This window comes from Pagrus pagrus (genome assembly GCF_965226575.1).
Source record: "Pagrus pagrus genome assembly, chromosome: 3".
Taxonomy (NCBI): Eukaryota; Metazoa; Chordata; class Actinopteri; order Spariformes; family Sparidae; genus Pagrus; species Pagrus pagrus.
In genome coordinates, this window is record NC_140187.1 from 30946707 (window position 1) to 30973013 (window position 26307).

At 40.4% G+C, this 26307-nt stretch overlaps 1 protein-coding gene across 2 annotated transcripts; it reads right to left on the bottom strand.

Annotated features, from left to right (window-relative positions):
* Nucleotides 1-5319: 5319 nt before the first annotated feature.
* nucks1a (nuclear casein kinase and cyclin-dependent kinase substrate 1a) lies at nt 5320-21900 on the bottom strand. Of its 2 annotated transcripts, none has more exons than XM_084349258.1 (8): nt 21604-21900; nt 14625-14674; nt 14390-14480; nt 11873-11919; nt 11634-11780; nt 9487-9636; nt 8620-8772; nt 5320-8210 (listed from the first exon to the last, which is right to left on the bottom strand). In XM_084349258.1, exons 1-8 carry the CDS (start codon nt 21618-21620, stop codon nt 7960-7962), a joined length of 906 nt encoding a protein of 301 aa, XP_084205384.1. In that variant the 5' UTR covers nt 21621-21900; the 3' UTR covers nt 5320-7959. The 2 variants fall into 2 exon arrangements, with proteins under 2 accessions (XP_084205384.1, XP_084205383.1); XM_084349257.1 differs by having other exon boundaries at nt 11634-11783; nt 21604-21898.
* Between the last annotated feature and the right edge of the window lie 4407 nt (nt 21901-26307).

The window sequence follows — 26307 nt, forward strand, 5'->3', positions numbered from 1 at the left end:
CCCTGAGGCTCATCACCTGACAAATGACAGGAAAGACAAACAGTAAAGGGCGTATACTTCACACAAGTCTAGCATTAAAGCATGCATTCATAAAAGTGAAAGACAGCAAGCGAGAGACAGAACCAGTCGGGCATCCTCCCAGACCGGTCACCAGGGAATTAACTAAGACTGGCCTGCTGTTCTCCTCCTCCTCGGGGAACACCAGCAGGGTTGGACAGACCGAGGCTTACCTGATGGCAACTGTGATTATAACATTTAGTGTTACATTAAAGGGCCACTGTGTAGGATTTAGTGGCATCTAGTGGTGAGGTTGCAGACTGCACCCTCCCCTATGATGGCTGCTAAAAACGCTAAAGACCTTCTCTAGAGCCAGAGTTTGGTTTGTCCGCTCTGGGCTACTGTAGAAACATGGCGGTGCAACATGGTGGAGTCTGTGGACAAGGACCTTCTCCCCCACGTTTCTTGGTTTCAGATGATTATACATTAAACAATAATGAATATTATATTCACTTGTTCTGTTTTGGGTTTTTTTTTGTCATCCGTGCTGCTAAGAGTGAGTATAAATTACATAACCTGGTTTGTAAATGCAAACCAAGTCTTTAGGCCAGACAGTAACTCACCTGCCCACAGAAGTCTATCACACACACAGCTCCAGCCTGAGGGTCCTGTGGGGACACCAGCACAGCCGGGTGGCAGGCCGGTGGTAGCATTTTGCAGAATCCAGATAAACGACTGTTGACGACCAAAACCGCCTCGCCGGGAATCTCTAGCTGAACCAATCATGGGTACAAAGATCAAAACAAAGAATTCCTGTATACTACATGTCCATCTAAACTCTACACCTATTCACAGTTTACAGGGTTGTCAGAGACTGGAGCCAGGAATGCATGGGCAGGCTCCCTGAATATGGGGCAACCTAGGTAACCATGTAAGACCAATTGACAATTTGCTACACCTGTTCCTCAGACAGTGACTGTCCGCTCATTGCTTAACAACCATAACTATTGTGGCAGCTCTGTTAAGCTTTGGATTTCTTTGCAGTCTACTGGAGCTAACTAAGCTGGCTAACTGTACACACTCAGCCTAACAGGATGCTTACAACCCGCTCTGTCACAAGCATGATCTCATCCACGAGATGAACAGTTCCCTCTGCAGGGTGTTACGGTTTGTGGGTGTAGTTTGGTAAGAAAGAAAATAGTTCCTACATGAAACTGCTCACAACAAGGTCTTTGGATTACTGTTGAGTTTTTTTCACCTTTTTTTGTCTCTTTGAGCACCACAAGCTCAATTATATATGAGAAGAGGCAGACATCTCTACAGCTGATATCTCCAAACCAAATCAATTTAGATGGATAAATAAAAATAAGTAGCACTACAGGTAAGAGGACAAATATGTATTTCTGATCTTTGGGTGAACTGGCCCTGTAACATGCTATCTAAACGTGGACGCCTTAACACATCGTCTCTCCTCTGTTTAATCTAAACTAAAATCTAAGCGTAAAACAATTAATTGTGGTTTGACGAGGGGTCATGTGCCAGAACATGTCTTGCTGGGACCAGTTCCTGAAGTTTCCACTGGTTGTCAGCAACCTCTAGACTTTGTCTGGCCACATTCCAATTATAACTTGTTTTACCTGCACAGCCTTTAATCAACATGCACTTTCCCTGTTATATCAACACCTGTCAACGGCAGCTGTACATGGAGTCACACAGTCACCTGTAGGCATTTTAGATGACCCAGTGAGATCTGGGCTTCTCTTCTCATCACCAAGTGACCTGATCCCTCTCTCAATTCATTACACACTCTGAACAGCAGTTCATGTTCTGCTGGCACATTAACAGGACTGCTTCATCACTTCTCTTTGTGGTAAAACTTATACAACCAATACCAACCTGCACAGATTTCCAAAGATAAAAGCTCATACTGAAAATGAGTTTATCGCAACTCTCTCATCAAGTGGCTAATCTTTCATCTGACACCCTCTGTGATGTTTACTTCAATTACTCATTAAATAGGGGCATCCGGTCTCTGTTAAACATTCATTCACAGATGCACTGTTAAGCATTAAGTGATAAACCACTGAGTTGCTTCTCTCGCCTCATAAAAGCTCTGATGTCTTCTCAAAGAACAAAAATGGCTGGAAATGCCAGCAGCAGCTCATCCAGTGTACTCAGTCTAAAGCTCAGCGGTGTGTGACAGCATGTGCGTCTGCTTCAGACAGTCCCAGTCGGATAACCATGATGACAGGACACGCAGCCCTGCCAATGGGTGAGGAGGTTCTGGCTCACCGGGATCAGAGGCTGGAGAGTAAATGACCGGGTTTCTCATCAGACTTTCTGTGGAGCCTGTGGGCGGGCCTCCTGTCTCACAATGATACGTCAGGCTTCTATGGTTACAAGTTATGTGCTGTGTCCTTTTATTTCTCTCCCTATTACAGTTCAGAGCCTAACAGCTTCATTCAGGTAATTCATTTGGATTCAGCTGTGTTCTGTTTCTCTAGTTTGGTGGTTTCCGAGTCGCAACAACCTGAAAAAAATCAGCTTGGTGTTCTTGACCCCTGGTTGAGAATCAATCAGTGCTCTAGACTAGGCATTTCCCCAACAGATCATATGAAGTGTTGCAGGTTACTATAAATATCAAGTGCACACTTAGGTCCCATAGATTTACCATAGTCTCATCTTAAATGCTGGCATCATCCTGTCTCTGGGTTTTATACACTTGGTATAAAAACATCAGTCTCTGTTTCGTTTAAAGGTTGAGGGGAAAAGGGTGTAAATGTAACTCAATTAATAAATCTCAATATCAATAGTGAGATTTTAAAACTCAATAACAGTAACAGCTGGTGACATGTGTAACAAATTAATCAAGTATTACAGTAGTATCACAACCAACAAAGATGGGACAAACCACACATAGAGATTGTCTCCACTGTCTTACACACACTGTTTTGATCAGAGATAACTGAGGGTCTGGCAGTTGATCCCTGAGAAACTGCCACCTGATCTCGAACTGAAAAAACATGGGCAGCAGCCAGCAGCGTCACTGTCTATATCATATTTGCGCCAAAAAAAAGAAGAAAAAAACACAGAATTAGAGTGAGATCCTGGATGGAGAGGTGTGCATGACTGTACAAGTGGAGGTGGGTAAACTTTTTAGAATAAAGCTTTTATAACTTCAGGTACAGTTTTTTTTTCTCCCTCGGGCAACGACCAACTGTCAGTCACAAATATCAAACATGTTTTTAAAAATCTTTATGAGAACAGCTGGCAGTGACTGGATCTGAACTCATGCCCCGAGGGAGATTTGTCGAATGAGTCTTGAATCTTGAACACATGAGATTATAATCTTATAAATCTAAATATCACACACTATCATTTCATACAGTTTGTTTTCTACATGAACCCCTCATTGGACAAAGCTGTTGTGTACAAATACAGCCTGAAGATCATATTGAAGAATGTTCTTTCCTTCTTCAGATCTTCTACAGTAGATTCCAATTATTTAACCAAATCACTTCACCCATGATGCAAGATGCTGTTTTCAGCAGCATCATGAACCTTACAATCATATCCTGCAAATAAAACCTACTGTGAGAAACACTGTAACTAAGCGAGCAGTGTTGTAAACAATACTGATTGTGTTGGGACTGAACAGCAAAAGGTGAACACAATCAGATTTCCTCTCTTTGTTGTTTAAAGTGTGATGACGATGCAACCAGCTGGTTTCAGGACAGTTCATCTGTCCTAGGGTGACCGAACATATCACTTAGCTTTGTGTGTGTAACACTCAGACTGAAGTGTTAACACGGCAGCAGTAAAAAGCGCTGCGCAGCCGACAGAAGCAGGAGGAAAAGAGGTGCAGAGGGCAGACACATTCACACCTTCACAGCACCACCGGATAACAAATATCAATCAGACTATTATTACTATCCTGGTGTGGTAGTTGGAGAGAAGAGGCGTCATTGTTTACAGGAAAAGTGAGTTATCATGTTTCCACAGTTGTAATAATTTGCATAATTTGAAGACGTCTAAGTTACTATCTGACTTGTCTATGTTAAGGTACTTGGCATATTGACAAGATTGAGATTTGATATGAAAACTGACACAGTGTGCAAGAAAACACGTCAAAGACTCTATTGTTTAGAATGCTGACAGGAAGTTGATGGTGCGTATTTTACAGCTCTATCACAGTATCAATCTTGACTGTCTCAGTAATATGGTGGTCACCAGCAGCTGCTGTCCACGTCAGACATTTTAACCCATCTCAGCAAATCCGGTGAAGCTCAAATCCACCACTTTTACACTTTAAAGTGTGTTTACAGGTCCTGGAGTATGTACAACTGGACATGTGAGTAGTATAAAGCCTTTTGTGGCTCCAGAGGAAGCTGCATGTTATCTGATAAATGGCCTCTGGTGATGTCACTCAGTGAGTTGCATTGTGGGTAATGAAGCCGCCAGGTTTTAAAAAGCAGTCCACTGGTCTAGCATTGCACTCCCACAACACTGTTGGACTGATGTGATCAAAATCAACACAGCAGAACCAGAGATGTCACCTTTTTATTCCTTTTCAAAACACAGCACCTACATTACCCACAATGCAACCTGGCCGCTCAGTGACACCAGTACGTACAGTAGTTGCTTGTTGGCTGTATTCTTTGCGGTGTTTGGTGTCTCAGCTCCAAACCCCCAGATTGTTTTATCTTCACACTTGTGTTCTTTAGTCCCAAGGGACATTGACTCCAGGGACATTTATCAGACTTCACACAGCTTTGAGCAACTTTTCCACATAGGCAGTATTACTCCCCAACAACTGTAAACAGATTCTGATATTTGAAATCATGTAGGTTTCATTTACTTTAGTCTCTTTCTATTTAGCTTTACTTTTCTTTTTTTTCCTTTATCTTATTGTGTTTTTAAAAATCTTTATTTTTTTAAGTCCGTCATGAAAGCTTCATGTCAAAATGCTGATTTGTCAATCCATTAGTTGTAAAATAAATTTCACAAAGATGATCAAGACATGAGATGATTCTTTCCCTTTTACATGACACAAACAGATGCATAGTGGTCCAGACTTGAGGAGGGGTCTGTGGGAGTATTAGTTTGGATGTAACCCTCTGAGTGATCAGGTCCTGCAGTGTCTGAGTAGTGCTGTTATTAAGCTGATCTAAAATGAGTCTGCTCACCAGATCAGAAGACTGCATATAAAAGCACAGCGCCACTGAGAGGCAGACTTTGAGTATTGCTGCGCATCATAAACTAAATCCAGCACCCGCACATTTCACAGAGCTCAACGTCACAAAACAAGTAGTTAAATCCGTATAAAAAGTAGGTTGCCTTTATTAGAAGCTGGGAAACCAAAACATTATCAACATCGTCGTTGTTAATACTTTTTTTGTAAGAGCACAATATTGCCATCACCAGCATCATCATCATCATCATCTCTTCGCACTTTTTCCACAACATGCAAAAGATTCAAGAGTTCAGCGTTCCTTTTCCACACCACTGACAAAAGCTTCTCCACTTCATCTCCTGTAGGAATCACAACTTGGCTTACATTTACATTGCCAGTACAACTGAAGGTAGATAGAAAAAAAACATCAAAAACAGTACAACAGAAGAAATCGTAGAATGGATGAGAGAGGAGAAATTCACAGCCTTATGCCATGTGCCCCCTGTGGGATGATGAAGAGGACCCCTCATTCAAGGCCTCAACGCTGTGATCTAGACAGAATCTGATCCTACTGCAAACAGCTCTCTGAGCTTTACATTGGTAGAAACAAACTTTTTTTTCCTATTTATTTTCTTATTTGTATCCAATCGTCTTAAAATGACATTAAGGATTGGGTGCCAATTCAGGACCTGAACGTAGAAAAACACACTAACCTGCTAATAAGGACAGTTGTAAAACTATTGAATGTGCTTCTGAACCGACGACTTGGTTCGAGTCCGTCCTGTACACATCCAGGACTCATTTCTATTGCAGCCTCGGGACCAATCAGAATTTCTCCTAATAATGAATTTAGGTTCCCAAGATCACAATAGCAACTTTCTCTTATTTTTATTTTTTTGCTTTGACATCAAAACACTATTTATCGCAAAAAAGGACAATCTCACAAGTGCTGCACCTGATCTCCGAGTCACTAGTTTTGAGATCGTTTATGGCTTTGGATGGTCTGCTGATCATACAAATTGTTGACTTGTTCTCAGCCTAATTTGCCGCTTGTAGCAAAGACCTAAAACATGAGGACAGGTTACATTCTCAGGCCTCCAACGACGTTATCAGAGCCGCTACTGAACTGAACTCAATGAAAATTAAGGCATTAAAAGACAAATGAATGCCTGATATAAACTGAGCTGCTGATCTCATCTGAGCCTCAGTAATGTAGAATTCTCAATTGAACAAAGTATTTGCTTGTGAAACACTAATGGGTGAACAAAAAGCTGAGACACAAATGGACATGGATACCCACAGTAACCATTAAGCTGATGGGACTGGGAGAGGGAGAGAAGAGAGTGAATGAGAGGACAGGAGTAAATCAGGGAGGGATGGCTGGTCCAACCATCAGGCAGAACAGATTGGATAGGGTCAACTTTTTTTCTTTAAAATCAAGATACATTTTATTTCTTTTCTTAAAAAACAAACATTACAAAAAAAATCTGAATAGAGAATTAGAACAATGAACCAACAGGAGAAAAAACGACATTCATTTTTTTTAACTCTCAAAAGAAAAAAAGAAACATCTCTTCTTGCATTTCTTAAAAATAAAAAACAAAAAAGATTTAGGGGTGCCTGGCACAAGGGGTTGAATGTTGAGAAGATGCTGTAGCCATGCAGGGAGGTGGGGATCGTGTGTTGGAAGGGGTGGGGTCGCTTCACGTAGCATGGTGCATCATTAGAAAGCCCAACATACAACAAAAACCGTTTCACATAGGCAGCTGATGGGCTGAGAGAAAAAAAGCCAGACCCTCTTACAGGAAGTAGTACAGGAAGTACTCTCACAAGCATACAAATTTAAACAAGTACATAAACACACACACACATGCTGGCTTGAAATGTGTGTTAGTGGTGGTCCGGCATGTAGCAAACTCTCAGCCGTGGCTCACCACTCCGCTGTCTACAGAACACGTTTAACTGTTTGAACTGGTCTATGAAGCAGCCGCTACAAGTGGAATACTTTTCAAAATAACGCGCTTTATTTTATCTCCACACAGCCCCACAACAAGAACTCAGGGCACTAATGTAATCTGAAACAAGCAGGGTAATGTTTAAAAATAAAATTAAAAGAAGCTGCTTCAACTGAGAGAACAATTTGAAAGGTTTTTAACGAACGCCACCCTGTTAAAACATGCTCCTGGTTTAAAAGCACAAAGTACCAAAGAGAGGGTGAAGGCTTCAGCCCTGCGCGTGTTGACTTAACGTCGCTTTGTAAATACAGCGCTTTAGTTACTGATACTGAGAGGCTCTGAACTATTTTCCCTGTAGTCACAGATCAGTCAAATAAACAGGAAAAAAAAAACTGTGACCAGTCATGTATGACCACTGATAATCCCAGGGGAGGAAATAAAAATAAAAACACTGAAACACAAGTGAACTAGTCTGTTCACACTGAGGACGGATGCTCACTAGCACTGCGCTCTTGTTTGGATTTTGACTAAAATGCAGAGTGTAAATGATAAAGACGGGAGGGTGTGTAAGGCTGAATGTTGTGACTCTGGTGTTCAAAATGAAAAACTCCTTATATACACCAAATGGTCACATGAGCACAATGTCTTGGTTGGAGGGGGATGAAGCAAAACAAGAAAAAGCACACAGAGTCCAAACCATTGAGCCAGGCCACCAGGAGGAAAATAAAAAGTAACAGGAAACAAAACAACTCTAAACGCAGAGCAACAAAGAAAACAAAAACGTTGAGAAGAGACAGAGAGACATGGAGGATGGGCTTCAGCAGGTACCATCTTCTAGTCTTCTCCAGAGGGTGCCTCCTCTTCCGAGCCATCCTCCTCCTCTTCGTCTTCCTCCTCCTCATCTCCTCCTGCGGCCTCCTTTGTTGTCTTGGGGGCAGGGGAGGACTCTTTCTTCTCAGCCTCCTCCTCCTCTTCCTCCAGGGGACTCTCGGGGTCCTCCTCTTCCTCCTCTTTGGGTGAACTTTTCTCAAGGGCCTTGGTGCTGGGGCGCCCCTTCCCTTTTCCTTTCATTGGGCTTGGGGTCACTGAAGGAAAAAGACACATCAGTTGGTGATGATGATGATATAATCTCTGGGGGCAATGGGCAATATTCTGGGGCTTCCAATGTAGCCAGCGGATATCCAGAAAACAGATATCTGGGCAAAGACCATTTTTTGTACATCTCTGTATCAGATATCTGCCTATGAATGCAAACAGTTTAAAATATCATCATCAGATGACAGCTGGTGGGTTTTTTTGATTGCATGTCAATGCATTCTGCCTATTTTACTCTTCAAATGGACCGTTTACCTGCATTTAACCAAAGCCATTATAACTTGGACTACAAATGGAAACCAGATTGCTTCTGACAGCAACATATTGTCCCTTGTCCCTTTTCAAAAGCTTATATTTCACAGGCTGAACCTGCAGCTGCAGAAGGACTGGATCTCTCACCTGTGGCCTTTAGTCGAGGTTTGGGGCTCTTCTTCTCCTTCTTGTCTGGCCGTCCCCGTCGAATCACCTTCTTGCCTCTTTTCTTGGAGTGACCATAGTCACTGTCATCATCATCCTCCACCATGAAGTCTTCATCACTGCCGGACTCGTCAGCTGCACACAGAAATGGGCCGCATAAGAATCTTTACAATGCAGATGCTGCCCAGCAGACTAAAGCACTTCAGCACTGTGAGTATAACCTGCTGTTATACTCTTAATTATGTGTCAAGTAGCCTTCACAGTTTACAGACAGGAGGCCTGGAATTCCAGCACCACGCAGAATGAGGAGCAGTTTCAAATAAAAACATGAATTCTTTTTTAGTCCATCTTTCTATCCATCCATCATAACCACTTATCTTTTGAAGGGTCGCAGGGTGCCGATTTTGGGCAAGACAGAGCTCTATTTCCAATTGAGTGTAAATAGCAATGTCACAAAGCTGTGGCTTTAGGAGCCTCTAACAGCTCACCAGAACATTTAATCAAGACCTGTGATGAGAATAACCTTTTCTCTCAGATTGTTTACTTTGAAGGATTTTCAGAGCCCTACAGAGGTCAAGTATGCAGTATTTTACAAGAAACATAGAAATAACTCATCTGAATATTGTGAACCACTACTCTAAAGTGTCTTTTAAAGTGACAAGCATTCAAGGCCTTCCGTTCATCTTCTTTACAAATCTGCAAATATCAGCTACATGTAGTAAACAGTGTTGTCATGGTTCATACACAAACAACAGATTAGACATTTCCTACGAGTCTGATGGGCATCAGCTTGTTGATGGTTTGTAAGTAGCATTTGGTAGACATGTTTTACAGTGCCATTGTACATACGGTCCATATAGGATTCCTCTTGGTCTTCGTGCTCTTCATCCTCGCTTCCTCCGTCGCCCAGCAGGATCTCCCTCTGTTTGGACACAGCCTTGGAGGCTGCCTGTCGCACTGTACGCTTTCGACTCACTTCCCTGTCATCATCACTGTCATCTACGCAAAGAATACACACACACGTACACAATGATTCACAATATGACAGGTAAAAAAAAACAAAGGACAACAGACCTGGGAATGAGACTCGTCCCACCTTTAGGGTATTAGAAAAACTTTCATTCATAACTAGCTGGATGTTAATTGTGTAGGTTTTAATGTCTTCTATTTTTTATGATTTTTGTTACTGTTTGTTACTAGTTTTTATATCAGCTTTAAAACCTATAAACTTTCAAGGAAAAAGGGCAGACAGATATTTAGTGAGGATGTCGTTAAGACCATCAGCTGGCTGATCATAAATGATGACAGTGATTGATCGATCAATCGGGCTCATCAATCACACTTCTGACCCACAGTCATCCATCAAAGCAGAACATCAGAGTGTTGGGGAATGTTAGAGGCAAACTGACTCAGTCAGTCACCATCAGCTGGAAGTGTGGGAGGAATAAACTTGTCTGGGAGAGCAGTGCTGCCTGTCAACCACCAAAGCTGAAGTCATTTTAGATATTCACATGCCAAAACATGAATATCAAAGTACCAGTTCCTCTCATCATTATTTTAGATAGTAGGATAGGGCCACAACGGCCTCGCTGCCTGGACTTCCACAACATCCTGGATCCCACATCTAGAATATATTGTCAGGCAGCACAGAATAAAGTCAGCTGAAAACTGACTTTAACTTTTAGGTACAGTATGTCCTCACAGTTTTCCTCAATGAATACCTCAAAACAAGTTAAAAAAAACAATGCAAGACAGGCAAGTTATTTCATGTTTATGATCTGTAAATCTTAACTAGTTGTGTCTTATACAAGTGATGTTTTCAGCTCGAACACCTCGAATAGGTGTGAAGGAGGACTGAACGCAGCTTGTCATTTTTAAATCATTATCGCGATGTGAAAGAGCGCATATTCAAAACAGTTAAGTGTTGCAATCACGATTATTAACAAGTTAAGCTTTCAAGCACACAATATCATCATTTAAATAACTACTGCACTGATCTGTCTTGCCTGATTCACAATGTAGCAGAACTAGACATATTTTTATATTCCACACATTGTGATTCCTTGTCAAAAAATTCCCCTCAATACATATTGGCAACCAACAGTTTGTTTGAAGATTTGGGTGTGTTGTGCTACTAGTGGCTGATGTTGCCTGAAGCCTCTAGCCTAAAACAGCCGAGGAGCTACAGTGTAGTGTTGTCACGATACTGGAATTTCTTAACTTTGATACGATACCTTAAAAAAATATCAATAGTCGATATCATGGGGGGGAAAACAATTCAGATTTTTATTAAATGAAAAGTAAGGCTTGTGGACTGTTTGTTAAGCACAACAGTATCTAAGGTAATTTACTCCTGGAGGAGGCAGGACTATGTAGTCACTACAGCGGAGCATGTGCCAAGTTGAGCAGAGCAATGATGCAAAAAAATTAGTATTCAAACCATTTCAACTATTCAGTATTGTATGTATCGATAGTTCAATACTTTTGACAGTACTACTGCAGAATAGTGTAGGTGTACAATAGTAAACTTAACACCTACAGTTTTTTGTTTTTTTTCCATTTTTAAGCTGGCAGTCTTCAGCCCCAACCACATTACACACAAAAAAATGTGTGCAAAATCAGCCACAATATGATCTGATGCTATTATGTAGAAAGATTAATTTGTGACTATGCTTGATATTAACATCTGAAACTTCGGTTTGTAGATCACAAAATAATCCTGATTTGAATTTTTTTTTAGAAGTATATAATAGAACATTTTACATTGCAATGCTGTCCAGTAATAAGATATTTCAGTCAAATCGTTCAGCCCCAGTGTGAAGTTTTCTTCATCTATTTGGTCTTAAGGGATTCTTATAGACTGTATGCCCGTAAGACAACACCTCACATACTGTGAATCAATGTTAATTTCCATAAATATCTTACCACTATTAAAAAAACGACAGCTTTGACGTAGATTTATCTACAATTGATGAGGAAAGAAACCGGACCGTTACCTGCAGCCCGTTTTCTCTTCGGCCCCCTCTTGGTGGGCTTCTCAGGCTTGGCTTTCTTTGCCTTTTTCCCTCTTTTTTCTTCATAGTCACTTCCTCCATCTTCATCCTCCTCCTCTCCAAAGTCATTGTCTTCATCGCTGCCAAAATCTTCTGCAGCAGCAATACAGAGGGAAGTCATGGAGAGGAACAATCTGTCTGAGCCAACCTTCTCATCTAAATCAGACAACAGACTGACTTACCTGCTGAATCATTTTTGGATTTGGAGAGCTTTTCATCAGACTCCTCACTGGAACAAAGATCAGGACAAAACAAAGTCTTAGCAACTAGAATAAGGGTACCCAGGGGCATCATGAACAAGGAACAGATTTTAATCTGCATTTCATTTACAGTACCTACATAAAAAATAAAACAAAACAAACAAACTTGCCAAACAAGCAATAAAGAACGGGTACTGAGAACTGGCCCAAAAGTTGCGCCGTCGAGCTCCTGAGCAAAGATGTAAGCAACACGCTCTCATTTTTCATGAAATTAAATAAACAAACATGTTGTTTCTATGCGCTCTACATGGTAAATTCAGATTTGACACATACATTTGTTTACATGCCTGTGTTTATTTCATCTGATATCTATCTCTATCTGGCAGGTATAACATACCAACACGCTGATGAGATGATCATCACACAGGTGCTTGTTATTATGGAGAGGACAAACACAATATAAAAAGGGCTGTTTCCCCTCACACTTTGCCACAAATGTCTTACATTTTTGAGAGATGGAGCAAATACATTGCAAACTGAATTGCAAACACTGAAACATTGTTTCAAAGCATCCATTAAAACTTCTCATTTCAAATGTCTTAAACCAAATAAAATTCAGATTTAAGGCATTTTCATTTACACATAGTCACAGTTTACTTGCATGATGTGTTTTGCAGGTTTGCTATGTCTATATCTGGTTGATTAGACCTGTTTTTATGATAGAATAACGCCGCACGAAGGGTGCTCTGATCAGGCTTTTAGGGCATGATCACTGGAAGCAGTATCAGTCGACACAGTTTTCTGACTTCTTCACTTTTGTCATCTACAGTTGTCATTAGTCACTAATGTGATTGGACACTAATAGTGGGATCTTAAAATCACCATTAAAATGTTGAGGAAATGAATAGTTATATTTATTTTATATTGATTTAAATAAATAGGTTTAAAACAAAATGAATAGTTATCTGTAAAAAAAAATTAATTTAGAGATAAAGTAAACAGAATTTAGCAAAGATTATGTGTCATTCTCTGTTGTCTCAGTCTTTGTACTGAGACCTTTGTATCCTGAAGCCACTGCTCCACTGCCAATCTGTACCTTGTTACAGATTGGTTAAGATTGAGAAAATGTACACAGATGCAAAGTGTCTGTAACTGCAAGGTACTTTAATCTTCAAACTGTACTCAGTTAAAGTACTTCAGTACATTTATTTCGTGTAAACTTGATGCGTTGTCTCATTACCTGCAGTTCACTGCTTTAACACTTCACGTTTCTCTGGGCAGAAACTCTCAGTCCTGCTTTGTGCTTAATGTTTGCTCCACTGTAGGCTTCAAGCTCTGTCAGCGCCATTAGCTGTTAGCTTTCATGACGCAAGGTTCGAAACAAACTTTGTTGCCCTCTCACCCGGGGATGACAGAAAATGCACTTATCATGGATACAATCCCAAATGGTACATTGAACTTTGGACATTGGACTACCTCTAAATACTCTGATTACAATACGCGTCCTGTCATTCTGTTACCATAGTTATCGCTCTCTACACTCAGCGAGAGACCTAACATTACGAGAATTGTTCCGCGGTACCCGTCCATCTATCTCCTCGGTCACAACTGCTTTCTGGCAGGATCTTAAGAATATGTTGCCCTGGTTAAACCAAGCGGGCCCGAAAATCTGTATTGAAATTGGCATGATGATGATTTTCTATATTGTACTTGACTATAAATGACATCTTATATAAACACAAAGACATTTTGTCTCCAGCACAGACACACAGGGGACAGCAAAAAGGAGGAGGACAGCACAGCTCAGCTGCTCCAAGCAGGAACACAGCTAAAGCAGGCCGACCCAGACCCATAGAAAAACCTACAAGATTTTGGAGCGGTCATACATCACAAGTTGCATCCGTGATGAATCGAATGCAGCTCTCCGGCCTCCCCCACAGTTTCCTCCACCTGAGTTTCTTTGTCTCTACACTCTTCCAGCTCACCCACCAGCCCTGCTCTGCCTGACACATGGCTATAGCACACCTGGCTGTCTCCTCTCCTTAACTTGTATCAACAAGGCTGCTGTTGTTGAAATGTCACCAACACCATCACGTTGTATATAATATTTGTTACAGTTAAGAAGTGAGGATGATCTGATAACCAGCAAAACAGGTTTCAAAGTCACTATTAGAACTGCAATGGCATTCTTGAGAACTCATATCAGTACTCTGTATCAGCAAATACCCAAATCTAAGAACCTGTGGTTGGTGTGAGGAAAAAAGTGGTATCGGTGCATCCCTAATTTCCACCCTGTTCAAACAGATGCTGCTGTGTCTCTTAAGGACAAATATCCTGCTCTCTCTGTATCAATGTGTTGAACTGCTTAAATCTAACATGTAAATGTGTCACGCATTCAAGAGGAGAAGCATATAATTGATAGATTTATTTAAAAAGTCACAGTACTAAACACATTGTAGAAGGCACTGGAACTTCTGCCAGTCCCTCCTGAGGGCTCACCTGTCATCCTGTGAGTTCTTTGAGCGCTTGTGCTTGGGCTCACGAGGGGCTGTGCGCACCTTCTTAGGCTTACTGTCACCATACTCCTCATCTGCAGAGAAAGGACAAGATTTTAGTCATTCACTCTATGTACCTGTATATGCATATCATAATATATTATACAAAATATGATGCATTATGATATCCCCTGTTACGATCACATATATTACAAAAAACATCTTCTGGGTTCTCTTACCTGCATCATCCGACTCGTTGAATTGCGAGTAGTTCACCACTTTCCTGTTCCTGTGAAGAAGTACACACACTGCGTCAGATTACATTTACACAGGACAAAATTACATCACTCTACACAGCTGACATTAGACACAGCTATGGGTGCTGGAGGGCAACACAGCTATTGTATGGCGTGTCAAGCAATTCTACAGGCAGCAACAGGTCAGCTGTGTGTGGATGGTATTAGTTGTTTTGAGAAGCCATAATCAGCCTCCAGCTGGGGGCACTGAACTGGACACTGTTCTGCCTTCTACAGTTTCCAGGGCTAATTTGGCAAAGTGTTTGAGGGAAGCCTCAGGTAACAGTAGCCAACTATAGTTCAGGTAACACGCAAGTCTAGAAGGTGTGTTACAGTTAAAACCACAGAAAAACAATCCCTCACCCTACTTATGTGTACAGCACCTTCCAAACATAATTTAAGGTATTTTACACACAGCGTAACACACATTAAAAGATTTAAAAGAAAGCAAAGGTCAAATAAATTCAAATGGAGTAAAGATACATTTTGAAACCAAAAATGTCTTTCTGTCTGAAAACACAGTACTAAGTCAAACATTTGACACACAGGCATTTGGTGCAGTGATCACTCTGAACAACTGGTGGCACCACAGCTCATCTGCAAGCATTGCCTGGAACCTACGCATCTGCAGATCCTAACCAGGTTAAATACCAAGCTGGAGTAGTGTGGTTGAGTGTGAGTCTGTGTGTAGGAGGGGGAAGGGTAACAGCGTCATAAACTTTTACAAGTACTTAGATTACAACTACACAGACCCCTCACCACAGTAAAAGCCTTAGACATGTGCAACAGCAGCTAGTGACATGCAGCCGAGCTTTCCACACATTATCATTCACATCTCAGGGATATCAGAGAGCAAGATACTATTTTTCCTACCAGCTCCATGATAGTGAGTCACCAAACTGTGGAAGGAATGGTGTGAGAATCTGATGATACCATTCATGATGTGGGGGGATTGATATATGACAGATGTAGTCTCAGTAACAATCTGCATAGTATAGTGTGTTATGGCAGCTTTCTAGGAAGTCTGCGATCCTTGTGTAGTTTTTTTTAGGGCTATGATTCATTCTCATTTCTCAATGAGCACCACCCTCTTCCCAACCATTGCTTTCAATCGGATACTTTAAATAGATGGGAAAACACCAAATGTGTGTTCACGAGGCTGTAGTTAAGTTGCCATTGAAATCCATTAATGCAGCAAAGATAAGTCAATTGACTACCATTTTGATAATTTAAGAATGGCTTTAATAATTTTCGAACAAAAATTCCCAACATTTTCTGGTTCAATCTGCTCAAGTGTGAGGATTTGCTGCTTTTCTTTGTCGTACATGACCTTAAACAGAACAAGTGCTCTAAACTTCAGGAGTTGAACTGTTATTTGGACAGCAATATATTTGCATATGCCACCCTGGCATTTTTCACTAGTTTCTCACATTTTACTGATAAAATGATTAATAGAGAAAATAACTGACATATTGACTGATAATGAAAATAATCGTTCTCAGACGATACTCCATACAAAATGGTGACGCACTCACCTTCGTGGTTGGTGGAGGCTGTGCAGCCATTGGCTACTATCAGAAGTTTAGCTGATAACAATAGTTTGTAAAAGGTCCTATCTGCACCGATTTATCGGTCGACCTCTAATATTTATCAGTACTGATCAGTTATAACATATTAAGTTACAATGAAATAAGTAAATCAAGACAGTGAAAAAGCCCAGTTTTCTTCAACAACAACATATCCAACTAGCCAATTGATTATATCAACATGTTGATGAAGATATCAATGCCTCATCTGTCATGTAGGATGGTTCAACTCTCCAAGAATGAGCACATTGCTGGCTACAGGCGTGCCAACGTCCGCTGTGGCTGCTGCAGGGGACCTGGCTATCAGACTATCAAACACGGTTCACTTTACAGCTTTTAGATATGTTTGATGTTTGACCAGGTTTTTCTTCAGGTTGGACATGTTGCCCTGGTCTGCTTTGTATTTTGCATTACAAATATTTCAGCGCGTGTTGCTCTGTGCACTGTGGCTTGTTGCAGGGGTGGCGACTTGCTCTCACCTGTCCTCTCAAACATTACTCTAAAGATGCTCTCTCAATTGATGACTGATTTTGGGCTCTGCTAACTTGTAATGGATATTTGCCTTTTTTGCTATCAGCTATCTATTTTTTTAATTCATCATAAAAGCAGTTTATTGTGAACCCTGAACTTTTCATATGACTTTAAAGTGATTAACAAAGAGTTTTGACGGTATTATCTAAAACACCTATAAGCAGTCTTGGGACTTGTATCTGCAAGTGTCTTTCTAAAATTAATGCCATTAGATGGATTGATTATAAATCACATGGATAATTGGGGAAGTAATTATTTCCTTGTGGTGAGGGAAGAATAGTCCGAATTTTGACAGAACAGGGGAGAGCCTGTTTTTCATCATATTTCTATTTTAGTTCAGCTTGCCCAAATAAGTTGTGCAATGTTATATACAGTGAAGGGTTGTGTAGAGTGGAGTATCAAGCAGCACATGTGGCAATAATCATTATCCTCTCAGCTACTCACATGACCTATTTTAAAACTTTAAACAGCTGTTCCAAACACAATAGCACATGTCAAAAATGGCTGCCCAATCAGAGAAGAGCACTCTTCAGGTGGGAAAGTAATCTGGCAACCGCACGTAGCAGTTGTCTGTATACGTCATACATAAAGAGAAACCAGAGGAGTAGGGACTGCGGATATACACAGTTATAATAACAAAGCAGCATTTTCACACTACTCTCACATATATATATATATATGTATATATATAAATCACTTCTAATCAGGAATATGTCTAATAAAAAGTTCCAAATGGCACTGGCGAAGAGGTGCAGGTGAAAAATAAAGACAAACCACACTAAATGGGTGAAATCATGGATACTACAGCCACGGGTTCAAGGGGCTTTCCCTTTCTTATTTTATTTCTCTTCTCATGCACTGATTCATTATCATAGGGCTACAGATGCTCACCCAAGGCCGCGACTAAGTCTGTCAGGGCCCTTAAAGGGGTTCTGTTGAACTGTGCTGTGCTGGAGGCCAGGTGCTAGTTTATCTAGCGGAGTCCACTATAAACTTACGTTAGCTACTGTTTGCTCTCTTAGCGGAGTGGAGAGAGACACTGAGGCGAGGCACTCGAGAATGTGCATAAAGGCATACCTTTTGGACCGTCACTGAAAATTTGACCTATGTCCCTCACATAGAAATCCAGTCTGGCAGCATTACACAACTTAAACAAATCGTCCACAGGCCTGTACAAGCAACCGATACAGAAGGGAAAGGTCTCATTTTTCACGTCATGTTACAATTTGCTCACATATGGGCAATAAAAAAGTGACTGAGACATGTAAATTACTACTAATTGTTCAATAGAACCACTTTAAAATCAACTCTGTGGACTGGCGAACTGCTGACCTGTGAAGAATTGGGTCTTTCATGCAGCAGATTGTGTCTTTTTAAAGCTTATTTTATGTTTGTGGAGAACAGTCACCCTCTTCTTCTTGTGCACATTACCACTGATCCAATAACCACAAACTCACTCAAACTGTAGTAAATTCAAGTTTGCACAATATAAGTAAATACAAGACAAGTTGTGTCTTTTATTTTGCAGCATCAGAGAGATCAGTAAAGCTTTAAAGGTAAAGTAAAGTAACCACACACAGCTCACTCTACTTCATGGCTTTTTTAACAGTGGGGAAGCATTTTTCAAACGAGAGACTGCATATGGAACAGCTATAGGTCTGTAATATTGTGACTAGGCATGTAGTGATGTTGACAGGTGCGCATCTTGCATTTCTGACGCATTAAAATCCGAAAGGTCGCAGTGAATTCACTGTCCATGCGTCCAGGAGTGCGTATCTCAATCATTGTGATATGATACTTTCCATGGCAACAAGACAGATCCTTGACACACCGATTTCAACAATCAAAGCTACAAGCTTGGAATTGGTGAATAAACTAACTGGGCCACTGTCAAGAATAATCAGCTCTGATCGATTCTGTATTCTTTCATGACGATGATGCTTTGCCGTTCAGGAAAAGTGCCGTGTTGAAACCATAGAAATAAACCATGTTTAAGTTTATCTTAATTAGATAGACAAGTGTATGAGGGTGATGTGATAGGGCTGTACCCCACTCAGGGTTTTATCAATCGAATTGGATTTGGCTGGTCAATAGAAACATTGAACCATCCGTCTTTCTTTCAGTTTAGCGCCACACTAAACTTCTTTATCAGGCTTCATCACTATGTTTTACGTGCAGCCACAGACTTGCTTAACACCTTTTTTCGTCACCTGTGATGTGAAAATATCAAATCTCCACACAGTCAGATAAAGTATAAGTGTGTGTCCTCATAGTTTAGTTATAAAACCCCAGTGCACCACTGAGTGTCTCTCCTGCCGGGCTCCTGACCGTGCTAGCAGGGCTGGTGCTACACATCTTGGTGGCCTGGGCCGGATTAGGATTTGGCATCTCTAAATTGCATCTCTAAGCAGCTAACCACCATCACATGTTGGCAGTTAGATTTTATTTTTTACTGATGTGGTAGCTAATATAAAAGTATAATTATGGTTACCTTTATATATAATTCTCCATCGAGATGTTATCCCTGATCCATTTTGTAAGCTTCTATGTTTTATCCTGTTTTTGTAATGTACTCTGATAAAATCAGCCTCCTACTGACTGGCTCATCAACTTTCAGGGGGAAGCTCTAGATGTGCCAGTGTTTTGTTTTCAGAATTGGGTTTTCATTTGTTTAATTTTTAGATAAATTTTCAACACATGAATATCACCATGTAACATCTAACACAAGTTTATAACACAACAATTAGTCAGTTCCACTGAATTTCCAGAGGACCCACTCAAATGTCCACTTGTGGGTCCCAGGGACTCACTATATAAAAAACCTATTGATATCACACATTTCAAAAAACAAACAAACAAAAAAACATGATTCTACGACTGTTGGTGCGTGACCAGAAGTGGAATGTTCAGTTTTTGAAGGAGTGTTTTGCTGATGATGCAAGCTGCACCCATATGTAACCTATAATAAAAAATAGGAATGTACATCATGACTATTTTTCAACCGGTAATTACCTGTATCTCATGGCTGACACCGATAAGCTTACCAATAGTTTTACATTTTTGTATTTTAAAAAGTTCCTAACCTGTAGTTTGTGCACACCTGAAGGTAAGAAAGGCTAAGATTTAAGTGAGCTAAGATGATGTGATATTTCATAGCTCAGATCAAACCACATCTAACTGACATCACTATTACAAAAAATATATACATAAACATGTCTTCCTCTGAACCTGGAAAAAGAGAAGACGACATGTTTGACTCTCTAGCCTACACTGCATGGCTCTGTCGAAATGAAGCAATTTGATGAGCACGACAACAGCGAGCCATGCTTGTTGTTCTTCTTCTGTGAGGAAAAGTTGCATACCGCCACCTACTGTATTGGAGTGTGTAGATGTGGTGCTTATTCAGTAAATTAATACAATTTTGCTTTGTATTTTAGGCTATATTAATTAATAAGGCAATAATTTCATTACCTGAATAACACGTAATAAAAAATAAAATCTGTGTTTCTTTGTGTGTGTGTGTGCGTAGAACAGTTATCTAGGCAGGCCTGCATTGCCATAATAATTACTGTAACAGTGATATTTATTATTACTATATATTGTGTATACACATTGGCCTATGTAAATATTATTTTATAGCAGAGGGAGGGTTAATTTATATTTCTAATCCTCCAAATATTTAGAATTAATTTAAAGTAAAGGGATTCTTACTTTTTAATTTTTTTAATGTACTGTATGTGTATTATTCACATTACATTCACATCTCATTCCACCCTCATTAATTTGAATACAGCCTCTAAAAACTTAGAGGTCCCAAATAATATAAACTCAATTCTCTCCTCAAGAAAGAGCAGTTAGCTAAGTAAAACACTTCCATTTAGAAGCCTTATATAATGCATTCAAATGCTGGAAAAGCACGAGATTTCACGAGAAGACCAACTCTACTAGTTTTGATGGCATAAAACGGCTTATAGTTCAGATGAGGAACGTTAAAGTTTGTATGAGGAAGGCTCGGAGACACCTCATGCGTTCTAATCACATTGGGGATCTTGCATTGTGGGGGTGTGGTGACTTTTTGTAATTCTCCGCCTTCCTCTGACATCAGCCAGCAGTGTTAATTTACTGCCAGCGCTGAATGTAGAGCCGCTCTCCCTATTTTTTTTCCAACGACGACATTTTTGTTGAACAACACACACATGTCTATGTTCAGTAGCGACCGAAATAAAGACCCAAGCACGAAACACGATATAAAAGGGACTACATGCCTAGTCTGCGCGGTAACAAGATCAAATCCCGAGGCCGAACACCACCTCCTCCTTTTTTCAGCTTTGGTGAGGGAGGGGGGTATTAGCGTTTCAGAGCCTCCCCTGGATGAATGGGTAGCCATATTCTCATTCTCAGTCAGAGAGGGAAAAATATTATCAGACCTGGCATAAGTGAGCCGTAAAACGTAGCTGGTTAAATCACACCGCCTAATTTTCCGCCTGGCCTACATAGCAGCCAACAATGCACATCATGGATCCGTTTAAAAGCATGCTAGACACGACACGGCGGCGGGCTGCGCGTATCTCCAACAAGACATGGCGAACAGTCCACACCGCTGGGATCCATGTTAGAAAAAAGAGGGTGCACACACGCGAAGGGGAAACACACGCACACACTCCCATTATTTTTTCATGAAATAAACATATCTCCAGCTCATAAAACACAGCATGGTCGAGACGTGCATGTTATCTGCGATACCCTGCCAAGCACGGTGTCGTTATTAACGTGCGGAGAGCAGAGGACGGATTTAGCACACCTACCTCACTGGTCTTGACATTTTGCAGGAATACTGTAGAGGTTAGGGATGTAAGAAAGGGGGGAGAAGAAAAAGCACAGGGGAAAAAAAAGAAATATAGATTCCCGCTCTGCAAAACACCGAGGGGAGCGAGGTTGACGCACGACTCCACCGTCCGAGCTAGCGCGTGAAAATAAAAGTACGGCAGCGACTTGTCCTCCACACGCAAATATTCTTAATTTTTTTACCTTCAGCTACTCAAAATGGTGAATAAAACAAACTGAAACTGCAGCCTGCGTACAACCAAACTCCGCGGCCTTGAGGGGTGGGTCCTCGACGACAAGCACCGCCCCTGCGGAGCCCTGAGAGGAGCAGCGCGTCACTCTGCTGCTCCCATTGGCTGATTTGAACGACGAATTTCCTTTGTACTGGATACATTAGCTGCTCGTCAGAACACTTTTAGCAAATAGTTCCCCGCCTTCTTAAGCAGGCTCGGTTGAATTAGCACTGTTAAGAAAACAAAAAGAGGCCCTCAGGTCGGATGCAAACATTGAATTCAGTGTGGGTCCCAAAAGACCATAAAGCAATATTGCAATTATAGGTTACAACGTGCACAAACATCATGTATATTGTTATTATAGAATATAATGTATTTTAGGAATCAGATTGACTGTTAAATGGCTGATCCTGAGACTAACCTTCTCCTGTTTCACCTGGCAGACTGCTGCAGCATGAGATGCAGGTTGCAAGCATCCATAGCTTTACAGCTGCAATGTCTATAGTTCATACAGTTTCTTTCAGGGATAGATTTCATAGAATTGGGCCTTTCTTTTTAAAATGTTCAGACTATAATAAGAATCTATTACTCAATTTCACAATGTCGAATTTAAAAAATAATTTGCCACTCTCATACCTTTATATAACTTTCAGTCCTCTACACTGACCCAGGATAAAGCCTGTGCTTTCAGATGGTCCAAATAAGTTGACATGTATACTATACTACTATACTTTATGTCCCTGTTCTTGACTTGTGTTTAATGCTGGTACGATGTTGCTCCACGTTGGTATGAATGGATAAACAGAAGTCAATCTGATTACTGTCGGATTAATAGATGGCACATTACAGTATCCTGGTTTTTAAAATGGTGACAACCTGAATTTGCTATGAGGTTTGTTCACTATACTGTGTGTGAAAGTATTTATATAACTAGCCCAAGAGCAGAATGAGATTTAGGATTAATAACTAGGACAGAAACTTCATCATCCACATAACAAATTCTTCACGAAAGTGTTCCTTCTGCAACAGCTGTTTATTAAAATCATATATCTGAACAAAGAAACATACAGTAGGTCGAGCCATGGGTGTAGATACTGCTCAAAACATGACATAGCCCCGAACCCATATACCATTTTTAAATGTAGTTACACAAAATGATGATTTTTCCCCACTTATTGAAAAAAGAAAATCTTATTTCAAAACAAGCCCTCACTGTCACTGCTACAAAGATAAGAGAAAGTGTAAAGAGGAGGAAGAATTTCTCCAACTGATACAGATAGACTGTCCTACTTATAAATAGACTGCTTCAAATTTGGGTTTATGATGTCAGGAGTCCCATCTGATAAAACTGCTGGAAAAACACAATTACAAATTACATTACAAACTAATTTCTATCATTAATTTTTATGCATGAATACATGTAAAATATGTAATTGTTGTTATTTTTGCTGATTGCATTAATTACAGATGAATCTCACGCACAAATGGCCTTACATGTGTGGATTCGTTTAGTCTACATTTGTGTTTGGAGTTTCAAAACTTTTCTGATATTCACCACGAATGTGTTTATAAGGAATTAAGCTGCTGGTGGAAAACTCCAACATACAGCTATTAAGCAGATGAAATTTATATCGTGTCAAAGGTTTCTTTTTCTGATACAGAGTAGTCACTATGCTGCACAGTCTAGGGCAGATTCAGTGTTGATGTGTATAAGGACATTTAATGTACTACAGCTTGCAGTCTTTTAGCTTTAAGGACTCACCCTAATATAATGTTGACTTATTTAATGCAACAGGTTTTTGGTCAGAAACTAAGTTAACAGAATTCTTATGACAAGGTTTTTCAACTTGCTATTGTTAGCATTAAACATGCTAAATATTACATGCCAGCAGAAGCAGGCTTGCACAGTTTACAAGGCTACGTCAGTCCTGATTTGCCATTCTTAACAGCCACTCAGTCTTTGTTCATTTGTCACCCAGGCTGCGTCAAGACTTAATCTAGGTGGCGAGATGCGCTAACGCTAATTTGGCAAATGCAGAAGTTGTATGCTACAAAGCCACCTAACCCTGACCCTAACCCACTGATGTATTATATGTGGAGAACTGATTTAAGCTAAGTAAGACAATAGTGAGCTGAGCCCGATGAGTTGCTCCATACAGCAACCATACATGTTAATGCTTTTAATTTAGAGGACTTGGCCTATCTTCCGCCTCTACCATCAGACCCTCAAACTTTGTTTCCTTTGGAAAAGACAATAAAAAAATGTTTGTGATACTGTGTTGGCTTGAAACTTATTTAAAAACCTTAACCAACTTGCTTGGCAACATCACACAAATATTTTGCTAACCAAAATCTTCCTTTCTCTACTTACCTCACTGCAAAGACTATTCATATTTAGAGTAATGGCGTGTTCCCACAGAAAGCAAAGCAAATTTTTTGCGTGTCTAGATTATGCAAACCCGTTTACCTGGAGGAGCTGTATATGTGAACACAAATGTCTGCATTATTTCCCCGGACTTTACCCTGCCAGCTCTCTAGTCCTATATCCGGGTGAACCACATGTGTGAATAAAGATGACAACTGACAACAGACAATGCTGTTCTGTGCTGCATGTGTGAACATGTAAATGTGGATCTGAATCTCTGGATATTTTTTGCATTCATATGACATGTTGCAAATTCACGAGTTGGGTGCAGAGCCAGACCTTCTGGAGGAATAACCCATCACATCAGACTCTGCTCTGATCCCAGTTATTTACAAATGGGAGGAGAGCTCAAAGATTACTTTTGTAAAAATGTTTTGTGCATTTGCATCATTTGCGCTGCTTCATTTATTTGTGCCACGCCAATTCACATCTGTTCACGTATTTGTGTTGACTTTGTATGTTTGTAGTACAAAATATGAACTAATGTGCAATGAACTATCGTTTTCACCACATTGATCCCTCATACTTCTGTTGCTCATTCCAATTAATTTCTTATTTATTGCCTGTTTAAAGCCATGTGGCTTTAAGAGATTGCAGATTTCAACCAACTATGCACCCTTAGTCTCCCCTACGTTGGCTGCTAAAAATTTGGAAAACATGTAAGGCCCTTTTAGAGCCAGCATTTGGTTTGACTCTTCTGGGCTACTGTAGAAACATGGTGGTACAACATGGCGGACTCCTTGGAAGAAGACCCGCTCACTCATTAGATATAAAGGGCTCATTCTAAGGTAACGAAAACACAATGATTCTTATTTTCAGGCGATTATAAACTAGTGAAAACATAATTATGAATATTTTATTCCATTTCTGCCCCTAAATGCTATACAGTGGACCAGTAAGCACGATAGTGACCTATTGATAATAATGAAAACTGTATTGCAGAACAACAAAAAACTGAAACAACCATTTTGAAAAATTCATTCAGTTTGTTCAGTTTATTAAAGTGTTAAACTTAATTAAACCATATCAACACACACAAATGATCAGTGTGCAGACAGTTTTTATAAAAGCAATTTCTGTCCCATAAATTGTTTGGCTTGTCTGGGTCTCCAAACAAGTCGAGTATTTAAAGGTCAATAATAAGTTACCCCGGGGTTATACAATTAAAATTGTTATAAAAATGTACTTGTACTGCAACAATCTTCTGTTGAAAATTTCTGTTGAATTTTGGAGGCTCTGGGTGGAAGTAACCTTTGTTTTTTAGTCTCATTGAATTTCAGGTCCACCCACACATGTGGTGAGTTCAAATATGTTCTATCAAATTGTAGGCTGTGCTCTCTCTCTCTGTGTGTGTCAGTGCTGAACTGTTTAAAATGATGTAAAGTTGAATTTTGAGGAAGAGGCTGCTGAATCCTGATCAGAATGTGAGATATTGCTCAGTATTTAGGGGATTTGTGTGTAATGTGATGAGAAACTGTTGAAATACATGCCTTGTCTCTCTCTGCCTCTCTCTGGCTGCTGGTCTCGCTCTTGTTTCTCTCACATCAGACAGACTTATGTGTCTGTGTTCAGGGATGATGCTGTAGTGAGGAGCAGGTATGTTGCCATGGCAACCAGGGAAGTGACTCTCGTCTTTCTCTTCGTGGCTTCACAGTTGCCTCTGGATCATTCTTCAGTCCGAGCTCTGCATTCTGCAAGAGAAAAGTGCTTGAACCTCAGACACATGTTTATCTCACACGTCTGGATATGATCAGTTTGTGCACCATCAGTGTCCAGCAAGTAGAGAAAAGCACCAACTTCTATGGTGTCGATGCATCAAACTCAAAGATGATCATTCTTTTTATTCACTCAATTTTCCCAAGATTCAGACCCACATTGATCAACATGTTATGTTGAGCTGCAGCCATGCGTGATCAGCTGGCAGAGCGCCACACCATCGCCTTACCTGTGTAGCACTGCCACCTTCTGGCTCATATGTTAAACTGCAATGCAGCCAGGAGAAATGCCTGCAATGCAAGCCTCTTTTT

Excerpts from the sequence above, each read along its gene's own strand:
- nucks1a (XM_084349257.1), bottom strand. Across the intron at positions 11,920-14,389 it reads AAGAACTCACAGGATGACAG|TGAGGAGTCTGATGAAAAGC; the intron begins GTGAGCCCTCAG and ends TCTTTGTTCCAG. Across the intron at positions 9,637-11,633 it reads GAAGAGAAAACGGGCTGCAG|ATGACAGTGATGATGACAGG; the intron begins GTAACGGTCCGG and ends TTCTTTGCGTAG.